At 35.3% G+C, this 12,544-nt stretch overlaps 1 protein-coding gene across 1 annotated transcript; it reads right to left on the bottom strand.

Annotated features, from left to right (window-relative positions):
- Nucleotides 1–3,145: 3,145 nt before the first annotated feature.
- On the bottom strand, nt 3,146–11,120 carry LOC109190693. The gene is made up of 8 exons (XM_019341258.1): nt 10,958–11,120; nt 10,342–10,794; nt 9,359–9,728; nt 7,622–8,970; nt 7,048–7,161; nt 4,240–4,391; nt 3,521–3,610; nt 3,146–3,405 (listed from the first exon to the last, which is right to left on the bottom strand). Exons 2-7 carry the CDS (start codon nt 10,714–10,716, stop codon nt 3,562–3,564), a joined length of 2,409 nt encoding a protein of 802 aa, XP_019196803.1. The 5' UTR covers nt 10,717–10,794; nt 10,958–11,120; the 3' UTR covers nt 3,146–3,405; nt 3,521–3,561.
- Between the last annotated feature and the right edge of the window lie 1,424 nt (nt 11,121–12,544).

Raw genomic sequence — 12,544 nt, 5'->3', positions numbered from 1 at the left:
TTTTTTTTTTTTAAATCAGTTTTGTTTTAATTTTTTTTTTCTCCCTCCCATATTCTCTTTCCTAATCACACTTACAAAAATTTCTCAAACTCACAAAATACCTCCACTATTATTGATGCTTTAATGAGTTGTTGAATCACCGTGATTTATCAATCTATTATTCGATTGAACAGAGGTATGAAGACCCTAGAGGCGAGCAAATTTTGGCCTTGTTTGGTAAAATGGCTGTTAGCTGATTGTGTTAATTAGAGGGTATAAATAATTGATAACATTAGCTGATTGTAGAAAAGTGTTTGGTAAATTAGCTGTTAGCTGATAGTTGTTTGGTATAATTTCTTTTCTCAAAAAGCTAATTGAAAAGGTTGCTTGGAGTAGCTTTTTGAATTTTAGCCTTTTAGAGTTGCAAAAAACTAATTAACCAAACATTTGTATTGATATTTTAACTAAATCAAACAATTAATAGTGGTCAAATAAGTCAAAATTGGCCTATAAGCCAATTTTTTTACCAAACAGGGCCTTTGTCTTTTGTGTGGGTAACTTAATCTCTTAATGATCTGGAATCAGTTACAAACATAAACCGACCACTTATACTGCAGACACAATAAGACTAGGTTGTCAGAGACATTTGAACAACGTAACAACGCCGTACAGGCCAGCAGCAGAGCAAATGAGAGATGACACAAACTGACACTCCAATCCAATAATACAAGAAATATGATGGATATATACAATCATCACCATCACCATACCCTATACGATTCAAACACTTCAATTCTGAATTCCCCAATATAATAAATGCAATTCTCTCTCACCCTGAGTTAAAATTATTCTCAAAAAGTTGAATCCCTAATTCTAAAGATTTTCTACGCTCCGACTCCACAGACCTTTGCTTACTGCATCCCGGGTTATTGATCTAAAACTCCGTCCATGTGACCAACAGAACTGTCCATGCGAACATGCAGTGAGTTAAAGTTATTCTCAAAAAGTTGAATCCTCAATCCCAAGGACTTTTCACACCCCGATCCCATAGACCCCTTTGCTTACTGTGTACAAGGAGCCCCTCACTTTGAGTGACTGCTCTCACACATACTGTCACTGGTGAGACTCGATTCCGAATCATTGATTCAAAACTGTGACCAACTGAGTTGTCCATTCGAACATGCACTGAGTTGAAGTTGAAGCAGCAACTAGCCGACACAGTAATTATTGATTTGCCATCATAAATAAATACAGGCCGGCCGGCAAACCCCTTCATGCATGCTTTAATTTGCTTATTCCAATTCCTATTCTTGCCATCCCTATCACCACAAACTATAAAGTTGGACTTACACCCAAACTGAATGGATTCATTTGCTTTTTTTTTTTTTTTCCCTTTCCCTTTCCCTATCCCTATCCCTATCCCTATCCCTATCCCTACAAACTAAACTTAAATCCCAAGCAATTGGGAATGGTAGACCCATGTGAATATCTAATCTTTAATTTAATTTGGATTTTCTATTTTCCAATGCCCCCTACTATACGTTTCTTCAATCATAAATATATATATATAATATAAAATATTCCTCTTTTGTTGTTTTTCTTAATTTCGAAGAATTTAATGGGAAGAGTATAGGCTATAGAGGTGGCTGCAGTGATCCGTTGAATTAGGAATCACAATTATGATTTTACTCCGATCCAAACTATTTTTTAGGTATCAATTATTTAAGGTGTCATGCGTGCATGTATATGACTACCACACTAAAATTGATCTGATGAATTTTGATTGATGATTTTCATTTTTTCTTTCATTTATTTTTCTCTTTTGCATTGGTTTTTTAACAACATCATTGTTAATAAGATACAAATAATTAAATCTAGAATTTTATGTAGATGAGCTTAAATTTGATGCAACCACTAAATTCGATGACAAATTAATTATTAGTCGAGTATTACATTCACAATACTCAATTCACTGATGTGGTTCTGATGCGAACTAACCAAGGTCTTAACTACATTATGAAAGTTAACTCATGAGTATAAATTTGACCAAGTCTTAAATTTTGGCTCGAACTTTCATTAGTTGCATGTGGGACGCATCACTAAGGTAGTGTCAAATTGGATTGTGACAAATACAACTAATATTCATTCGCGTTCAAATGAATATTATAGGCGAGTACCCTACACATTGTCTTTTATAATATCTAGCTCTAAGTGCAAGTATGTTATATTGAGATACGTAGATGAAAATAGAGTAATAGGTGATGATGGGTAAAGTAAGCAAAAGAATATATATATATATATATATATATATATATATATATATATATATATAATGTACGGGTGGTGGTCGATTTATAGATAGTAATGATGAGAAAATAAGTAGATATGAATTAGTAGAGTAGTATTTGGGAGAAGAGAAAATAAGTAGATATGAATAATGGTGAGATAGATAGACGGTGGTAAGAGTATATAGATAACTAGATAAACAAATAGATAGACGGTAGGAGTAGATAAATAAATGAAGTTGAAGTTTATAAATAATGATAATGATGATTATTGTAGATGAAATTATGTTGTTTTTGTATTGGAAAATAAGGAAAAAGTTTTTTTTTAATCATTTGTTAAGTTGGAAAAATAAAATAAAATAATATAAATATAAAATAATAATTAAAATATTTTTTGTTTTTCATTTTTCTAAAAAATGGTTTACCCAACCCTTAAGGACCTACATGTCACAAGCTAGCCTATATACAACTTGGGCCAGGTTGGCCCCATTTTTAAACAGGCCATATTTATCAAAACCTAACTTGTTCCTGGCAAATTATTATGTGAACTCAGGTCCACCTTGCAAGATGAATTCAGATCTAAAGATACACAATTTAACAATTTACATATTAAATATTCACAATTTGTAATATACATGTATTATATTCACAAATTCTCAAAACTTAAAAACACAACTTATATTCTAGATATTTACAATTTCAATACTAAAAATACACAATTTAAGACGAAGATATGAAATCTATTTCAAATATGTAAGTTGCAGTTTAAAAAGGGAATTCCAACCACACTTCATAACTCTCATACTTATCCTCTAACTTGCCTTTTCAATCATTAACCCATCTGTAAATAGAAAGTTGCATACACGGCAATACATTTATACATGAAAGAATAAAAAGAAATATTTTATTTTCTGTCCACAAAAAGAATAAAATTATCTTAACATAAAAATCTTTAGATAGTCAGATATGACATCTAAAAACAAGTCTACACTTTTTTTTACATTCCACCAATCTAACAAAGCCTTTCAAGGAGAAAATCTGCACTTCCCTATAGTATCTAATGAAGAAGAAGGGTCACAGATTACAACTACTGCTACATATTGTACATCAAACTCTCACTGCCACAACAACCTGCTCCCTTCTGTTCATGGGAAATAAAAGCTCACAGTTACCGAGCCATCTAGTTTTTCGGTTTCCATTATAATTTTTTATTAAAACAAGTCAAGAATACAATAAAACTACCTAAATTGGTGTACCTGATACAGAGGGCAGTCACAAAAATACATTTCACCGCCCATTAACAAGAAACATCACGGAATAGGCCTTTAGCTTCATCAAAAATCCATCTGCAGGTAACAGTTGAACAACAGGGGGGAAAAGTGTAAATTCACAGCACTCATCAGATGCTGAAAAGACAATTAACAATGACATGAAAAAGGTTGAATCATCTTTTAAATTTGGACCTAGCTTCCATCCTCGTCTTTAAATTTGGACTTAGCTTCCAATCTAACAAAAATCTTAAGCACAAAGTATATCCTATTTAAGGTACTTCTAGACTATAAGAGAACATTATGATACTGGTGCTTCATATCTCAATATCAATGTAACAGTACCTAATATTTGAAAAGTGTCTCAACTATTAAACATCATTAACTCAATTGTATATTCTTAGCCGCATACATCCAAGAAATCTGCTTAAGGGAAGTTTTGTATAAGCCTAGAATCATACAATGGTAAAGGAAAAGGCAAACACCAATTTTACTTTGGAAACTGGTATTGAAGCTGAAAATGAGGGGGCTTAATCATGCCAAATGACACTGCTGTGGACCCCATCCACATTACAGTGCAAGTGCTAGTGAATCCAACCCCTCTTTTTTAGCCTGTTTATCACTTGTCCTTTTCTTTTATCATGCACTTCCTTTATATGTGAAACTCAGCAACAAAAGCAATGCACAAAAGACACAGTAGGACATACTTGCATAGGTAAAGTGGCCGTAAATCATTTTTCTCTGTTACTGCACAAGTTCTCCTTTCTCTTTCTTCAGTGAACTTGCTTGGAGGAAGAACTTCACATGGACCTTCAATAAGGCCAGCCATTACAGCACTCCCAAAATTAGACAAATAGACCTACAGGCAATACACATTAAGCATAAACTGTCAATTTATTCTTACAGACAAATTTTGCAACAGATACCAGCTACCAATGGCAACAAGACAAAAAAGCATTCAAACCCAAACCATATTGTCAAATCTGATAAACTTTTCAAACAGTTCAAGAATCAAATTAGATCACCAGCGAACAGCGTTGAGGCCTCCGAAATGAACATGTAACAAGATGAAGGTCTCAAACTCTGAAATAATTTTCCCTAGCCTAATCTACCTGAAGTGAAAATACCCAACTGGGAAACATATATAATACTAACGTGTTGAGCAAAGTTGACAATAGATGCACAACTAAAGCCAAAGTAAGATGAGGTTGAGTAAATTGGAATGTCATTTACTGATTTAACAAACCTCCAGTAACATCCATTTCCATTGAGTAACTCTCAAGCACAATAAAAATTAGGGTGGTGACCTCCCACTTTTATTTCCTTCTTATTAAAATATTAAAATAGTATTTCAAAATGTGACATCCAAATAATAATAAAAAAATCAGATATATCACATCTAAGAAATGAATGGAAATATATTAACAGTTTTTATTATTGCTTTGCCCATTGAATAATTGATGGCTGGTCAAATCTTTTAAGAAAGTTAATGATGCATCTTGTAATTCAAAAATTAAATCTGAATTTTTATTCATTTTCAAAATAATACTCCCTCCGTCCCAAATTGGTTGTGACATTTGCTTTTTGCACGCTTTTTAAGAAACTAAAATAAATGCTATGTATTTTTCAATTATGCCCTCACTTTTCTCACTTTTGGAAATAAAAGCAACAAAGAATGCAAACTCATAAGGGTAAATTGGGAAAAGTAGAATGATGGTGATGTTCAATTTTGGAAAGAGGACAACATTTTGGGACAAACTAAAAAGAAAAGTAAGACAAGTAAAATGGGACAGGAGGAGTATATAAGTTGCACAATGTTGTAAAAGGTGCCCATTAGAACCTAGGAGCCACGTAGGTACATAGGTAATATATGTATATATGTCTATATAGAATCAAGTCCAAATGAAACTAGTAGCCCCGTGAAAACTTATGGACTAATATCATCCGTCCATCTAGGATGATCAAGGGCTGGAAATTAAGGGAAAAATGAAGTGATATTTCCATAATTACAACGGTGCATTTGGAAACTCTTGATAGCACATCCACCAATAACTTATAGTGCACACACATGAGTGCACTGTCAATTATACGCAGATGCACTATCAAGTGTTTTCAAATACACCGTCATAATTATGGAAATAGCACCGTGTTTTTTCCTACATTTCTAGCCCTTGATCATTCTAAATAAATAGATTAAATTAGTATGCACGTTGTCACATGATCTTGGCCCTATATATATATAAAGAGAGAGTGAGAGGAGGGGGGGGGGGGGGGGGGGGGGGTAACACTTTTGGCCTTGAATTAGTTCAATTTTGAAAATTTGGTCCCTATTTGTTAATTTAAACAAATTTAGTCCTTCAATCGTCCACTATGTTGCACTTTCAATCCCTAGAGTTATATAATTACCAAACCATGTAGCAAACTCTTTTTATGAAATTATTTTTGTAATTTAAAATCAATATCAATGTTTAAAGTCTCATTCTCTCCTTGTGAACACCATTGTTAATGGATAGTGATTCTAAATGACAAAAATAACCTCATATGTTAATGAATTTTGACACAATTACATAACACCAAGGACTAAAAGTGTAACATTATAGACAATTAAGAAACTAAATTTGTTTAAACTAATTGATTGGGACCAATTTTCCAAAAGTGGAGCAATTCAGGAACCAAAAATGCCATTTTCTCTATATGCCAAAAGCATGTTAGAAAACCAAAGGTCAACTGTCCAAAGCAAAAAATACGCAAAAGCCATTGATAATGTCATACTCTCAGTTTGTTGAAGAAGTCAAAAGAGAGCCAAAAGGGAAAGCCTCACACTGCTCAATCCAATGATGGTGAGCAACGAAGGCAAGCGACAAGTCCAAACTCCAAAGCAATGGCGGACGGAAATTGCAAATAGAGTGGGTAATGGATCATTTGTCATTGCAAGCTTGAACACGGTTGAAGACTCAGTGGAACTACAACAACCATTGCAAACTAAAAGGGTTTTTCAGTTTTTCTTAATTGATTTTTGGATGTCTGCTCTTCGTTTTTTGGCTACTTCCCCAATATAGGGTTATTTCGCTCAAAACGACATCGTTTTGAGCGAAACCCTCAATAAAAAAAAATAATAATAATAAACGCCCAAGTAAGCCTTTATCCAACTAGCCAGAAGTGAAGTTCCAATTAAGTCCATAATCGACTTGGCCTAGGGGCAACTAGCACCTAAGCGGCCGCCTAGGCCGAGTTTTACAACACTGATGTTGCATAGTCTAAGCGCACCCGTAAAGGTAATAAAATTTATTTATGACTTACATTTGTATACAATTTTTAAAATACCATTTTAAGAGAGATGTTTGGATTGTTTCTTCTCAACTAGAAATATAGAGCGAAACTCATCTTCCATGTGGAATTCAAAGTAAAATTGGTTACAAACTTCTAGCAAACAGAACAACCTTTGTCGATCCCACTCACACCAGCAAACGCGACATTTGCGTTACTTACGAAAAGGGTTAGAATCAGTGGCATACCTCGCTGCTCTCCAGACTACATGGGCGGCCAACAGATGCTGGCAAGTCTCTGGCAAAGTAACACCGATTGACAGTAACCCATTTCATTCCAGTTTTGGCATCTTCCCACATAGTCTGCAGAAGTGCAGATATAAAAAAAGACTGGCTTATCAAGGTATTAAAAATATTACATCAGTTTAGAGCAAGATGCAGCTAGCAAATACTTGGGGCACTACACAGGAAAAAAAAAAAACAAAAAAAACAAAACACACACACACATTTCTTTCTTCATACATAAGCAATTAAAAAAAATGCAAAATGGGAAATACATCACAAAGATTGAGTGCTAGAAATCCTAAAATTTATTTTGATTCTACCCAAACAGATTGCTAGGACTTGAGGATAAACAATTACATGTAGATAAGGTAGTCTGGAATCAATGATGCTCCAGACATAATTTAAGCACGGTTCATGACATACAATGAATGTCTACAAATAGAAACCAGTAAATGATAAGATTTTCAAACACAATTAGATTATTGCTTGTCCAAAATTAATTGGCTGTGGTACTCAAAATGCCTAACTGGTCACTCACCTGAAGCTTTGAAGGAATCAATCTGTCATTTCCAAAACGAATAAGAGCATAGTCTTCAAGATTATAGACATAGCCATTAATGCGGCATGCATCATAAAATAATTTATCATCTCCAACTGAATGTTTGCTGCCAACCCAATCAACAATATGTAACCGATCTGATAAAGAACTACTGCACTTTGTGTTCCTATTATAGGTTGTAGAGTCATTAGCAGTATTTACTTCTCCAGCCCCTTGCTCTCCTCTTTTAGCAACATCATTGGAACTGGTGGCTCTACCACAAGATTCCTTCAAATCAACAACCTCAAGGTTATTTCCAGGAGACTGCTTAGATGAAATCTCTATACTATTTGATAGCCGTATATGATCTATACTTGAGCAGTCCACAGAAGGATGTGAATGATCAGATGAATTGAGCGTTGACTCAATTTTAGCAGGAGGCTGCTGTTTCAATTCAAATGCTTCCCCTTGGCAAGGTTTATCAACTGATGAGCCAACAGGAGAAACACTACTATCACCAGAAGCTTTCATCAAACTGTTTGGACAGGATTCAGAAGAAACTTTACTATCAGCACTTCTACTTGACATTGTGTCATTCCCTTGCATGTCTTTGGAATTTTCAACCTTTGGAAAAGATGCAGGGTTAACTCTATTTGCTATACCAACAGTTGGAGGATTTTGTAATGCAACATTCCCATTCACTATCACTTTCTGAGAAACTTTTTTGTCAAGAGATGGCTGAACCATTGGTGCAGTCGAAGAGACTTTTGATGCATTGATGTTTCTCATGACACGACCATATTTAGGGGGTATTGGTTTACCATTTGTTAGTGACAAGCACCTTCCACAATGCCACTCTCCCCTAGGAACACCCTTCTGATTATTTATTTGGAGACATTTCAAGTGATACCCCTTTTCACAAGCATCACAGACAAGAACATTTTCCACCTCAGTTACTGTAAACTTGCACATTTGACAAGTCAGTGCCTTACTCATATAATCTCTAGATGGCGGAGTCCATACAGGTCGATCAGGAAGCTGGGGCTGTAAGAACCTCTGAACAATCTTACCAACTTCAGCATGAGTGTTACTTGGAGGAGCTGGGACAAAGTTTATCCCATGTATTTGCTGGTGTACGGTTGTCAAGTTTCCAGAAGAAGTCTGATTAATAAAAGGTCTAGATGTTGTTACTTGGTGGGCCATCCCTGACTTATATTCAGGACCTCCCTCAACTTTGGTAGTTGAATGTGCTGGCACCCCATTTTCAGGTCCCACCTTGGCTGCTGAATGTGATGGTGGTGTCATAGACCAATTAGGTGGCCTCAGGGTCGAGTGATCCCCAGATGAAGCTGTAATAAATTGATAATTAACACCAACTTAAAATTGCAGTCAGAAACAGAATTTACAAGAAGGTCACAGATATGTGGCCTTCCCAAGTCCCGCAAAAGCGGAACCTTGTGAATATATTAAAAATAAAACTTGGAATGAGAATATTATCTGATGCATATACATTATTAATGAAACAATAATATTGGGATGGATTTACTTATCACACTGCATCCTCCGCCCACCCAACACATTTTATGTTACTTCTTAATTAAGTGGCCAGAAAGAGAGAACAAACCTACTTGTAATATCTAGACAATTCAACTTCTATCTCTATCCTAAACGTATCTTCTGTATTATTCAAACAACTAATAACCATAATGTACTCTAAAACTTGCAAACAAATGTTACCTTGAATATGAGAAGCACCATTTGACCTCCCATCAGGTCTGAAATGTGGTCTTTCAACACGTGGCAATGCCACTGGAGAATTGTCTTTACCAAGATTACCAGTGGTTAACCCAGCGTGAGTAACTGGCCTGATCTCACTTGTAGGTAATTGATAAGGTAAAGATCCAGAGTTTGCAGTAGATCCATGACCCAAAGTTGAAGCTGACTGAAAATTTCCAGAGGAAATTGGTGCTTGGCCAGGTTTATCAGCATGAAACATTCGAGCAGCATGTGGAGGAGCACGATTCTCAACTGTTGTACCTGAATTTGATTGCAAGCGTTGGGATGAATAGGGAGCAGACTGTAGGGTAAAGTCCTCCGGTTTTTCCATCTGAAATCAGAAGGAAAAAAGTAAAGTGTGAACTATTATTCGGTGTGCATAAGCCACAATTGGATAAGTAGAGCTTTTTAGTGCCAGGTGAGAAGCAAGAAAAAAATAATGGAACACAATTGAATGGTACCAGAATTCAATTAGCATTTAGTTTTATAGAATACACAGCCCAGTAATGAGTCCTTAAAAATTCAAACTTATTACAATCAGGGTAAAAAAAAACATTAAGCTAACTCTAAGCTTAGTTTTCCATTGTATTTATTTGAGCCTTTACGGTATGATAATCTTGTTATACTTTTTACTTAAATAAGTCGGACACCACTAAATGTAACCTGTAACATTAGAGATGCATCTTGGCATCCATTCAAGAAGTCAAATAGTTACTCGTAGTAGTGATCCATATACTAGTATGAAACTTTTAAGGGGTGAGTGTAGATTGAAGATTTCAGTTGATTGAGCTGAGCTGACATGAGCTAATTACTATCCATATCATATTGCATGTCAACAATGAACAACCTCCTCCTTAGCTATTGGTTTCAAAACACAAATGTACTGTACAAAGAAAACGCAATTAACAAAATAATGTTCTCCAGTCCAAGAAGAAAAACCAAACCTTTCTTTTGGAAAGCAACATCTTCTCAGCAATAGACGTCTTAGGGGGACGAAACCCTAACCTCTGCTCCTTGAGCTTATTGAGCCCAAGGTCCTCGATTACACCTCCAAACGCGTCCCTCGGAAACACATCCTTGGGAGCAAACACTTGACACACCTCAGCCAATTTATCCCTAGCCTCCGCCATCATCTCCTTCTCCGCATCAGTAGGGCTCCTCCCACCCCGCATCTTCCCCATCGCCGCCAGCACGAGCACCAACTCCGCCACCTTCTTCACATTCCCACCCACCAATCCCTTCACCTTCTTCCCAGCAGGCTGCCCCTCAAGCTCCACATCATCCGGCAGCCTCTTCTCCCCGGATCTCACCTCTTCCATCCCGGAAAAAAACCCTAGCCGATCCGTGCGCGCAAACGACGCCGTTCGAGGCGAAACCAATGGCTCCCGAAGCAAGACCTGCACAGAAGAGAGAGACGTGAAGCCATGGAGAGGTGAAACCCTAGGAAAGCAGGGGAGAGAAGGGGATATGGGGAAGAGAGCGGGGAGAGAGCGGTGATATTTTGGGAGAAAAAATTTGAAAAAAATGGGAATGGGGAATTGGGAGAGTTAAAAATTATACCTTTTGGCGGGTAATTGAGGGAGAAAGAGGTCTTGTGGGTGTAATTTGGGAGACTAATTGTGGCGTGACAGTATGTATGTATGTATCCCCCGCGAGATAGATAGATAGATGGAGCCTTCCAGCAAGCACAGCGTAGAGAGAGAGAAAGAGAAAGAAAGAGAGACCGAAGAGAGATTTTTTTAAATAAATAAAAAGAATTTTTTCCGTGATAAATAGACCGCGCTGTCCCTTCTCATCACCGTGCTACTAGCTTCTTCATTTTACGCGTATGCCCTGGAAATTAGGGTGAGCAATGATTCAATTCTACTTTCCTAACTAAATTAATTGAAATTTAATGTATCAAAAATAAAAGAAATAAGGGTCAAATAGGTTATCTAATTACACACAAAATTACAATTAAGTTACTAAATTTTTTTTAAAAAAATTATAATTAAGTTTTGAAATAAGGTTCAAATTGACCACTGAACGTAACCTGAAAATGCAATTAGGCCACTGAACGAACAAAAAGTGCAATTAGGTCACTGAACACTCCAAAAACATGCAATTAGGCCACTGAACTCTCCAAACGTATGCAATTTCACCGGATAACAGGTTACCATCAATTTTAGCAGGTTACCTGCTTACGTGGCAGCTGAGTTGGCATTTTTAATAATTTTTAAATAATTTTTAATAATTAATTTTAATAATAAATTTTATAAAAAATTGAAAAAAAATTAAATAAAAAATTAAATAAAGTCGTTTTTATTTTTTAAAAATTTTTTTAAATAAAAATTTATTATTAAAATTTATTAAAAATGATTTAAAATTTATTAAAAATGCCAACTCAGCTGCCACGTAAGCAGATAACCTGCTAAAATTGAGGGTAACCTGCTATCAGGTGAAATTGCACATTTTTGGAGTGTTCAGTGGCCTAATTGCACTTTTTTTTCGTTCAGTGGCCTAATTGCATTTTCAGGTTACGTTCAGTGGCCAATTTGAACCTTATTCCTTAAGTTTTTAAACATGCAAATTCATTCAATTTAACCAATAGTGACTTGTTTACATATTCATGTGCTAACGTGTCGGTTCCTTTATTTAAAACTAATTTTAAAATTTTTATTTAATTAATTTTAAATTATTTATTAAAAAAAGGGTCAATAGACGCCATGGCCGGTTGGGCGGAGACGAAAGGTCCCCTTCTTCTCTGGTAAGCTATAGGAACTATTTTTAATAAATAAATAAGTATTTCATTTAAAATTATTTAAATAAATTTTTAAAAATTATTTTAAAATAAAGTAACCAACACATCAGCACATTAACAGGTAAATAAGTCATTTTAGGTTAAAATGTTCGAATTTGCGTTGTTCAGTGACCCAATTGTATTTTTGTGTGTAGTTTGATATGCTATTTGACCCTTATCCCAAAAGAAAAATAGTTTAGTTTATATTCTAATAGAATTATTCTCATTTTGCAATTTTACCCGCTTTGAACTTTCATTGAAAACTAAATGAGATGTTTGCAATATGGTTAGTTCTTTTATCTTTAATTGAGTTGCTAGAGTGCGAATGATGATTAATTTAAGTATAGTATGGACTTAAATATGTTTTC

The sequence above is a fragment of the Ipomoea nil genome, unplaced genomic scaffold (genome assembly GCF_001879475.1).
Source record: "Ipomoea nil cultivar Tokyo-kokei standard unplaced genomic scaffold, Asagao_1.1 scaffold1576, whole genome shotgun sequence".
Lineage (NCBI taxonomy): Eukaryota > Viridiplantae > Streptophyta > Magnoliopsida > Solanales > Convolvulaceae > Ipomoea > Ipomoea nil.
The sequence above is the reverse complement of the archived record's forward strand: the minus strand, read 5'-3'. Positions and strand labels throughout refer to the sequence as shown.

Bases quoted from the DNA above. Each gene is read 5' to 3' on its own strand.
- LOC109190693 (XM_019341258.1), bottom strand. From the start codon at position 10,716: ATGGAAGAGGTGAGATCCGGGGAGAAGAGGCTGCCGGATGATGTGGAG. The intron at 8,971-9,358 runs GTAACATTTGTT...AATTTATTACAG, and splicing joins TGGTGCTTCTCATATTCAAG to CTTCATCTGGGGATCACTCG. The intron at 3,611-4,239 runs GTATGTCCTACT...TGTTACCTGCAG, and splicing joins CGGCCACTTTACCTATGCAA to ATGGATTTTTGATGAAGCTA.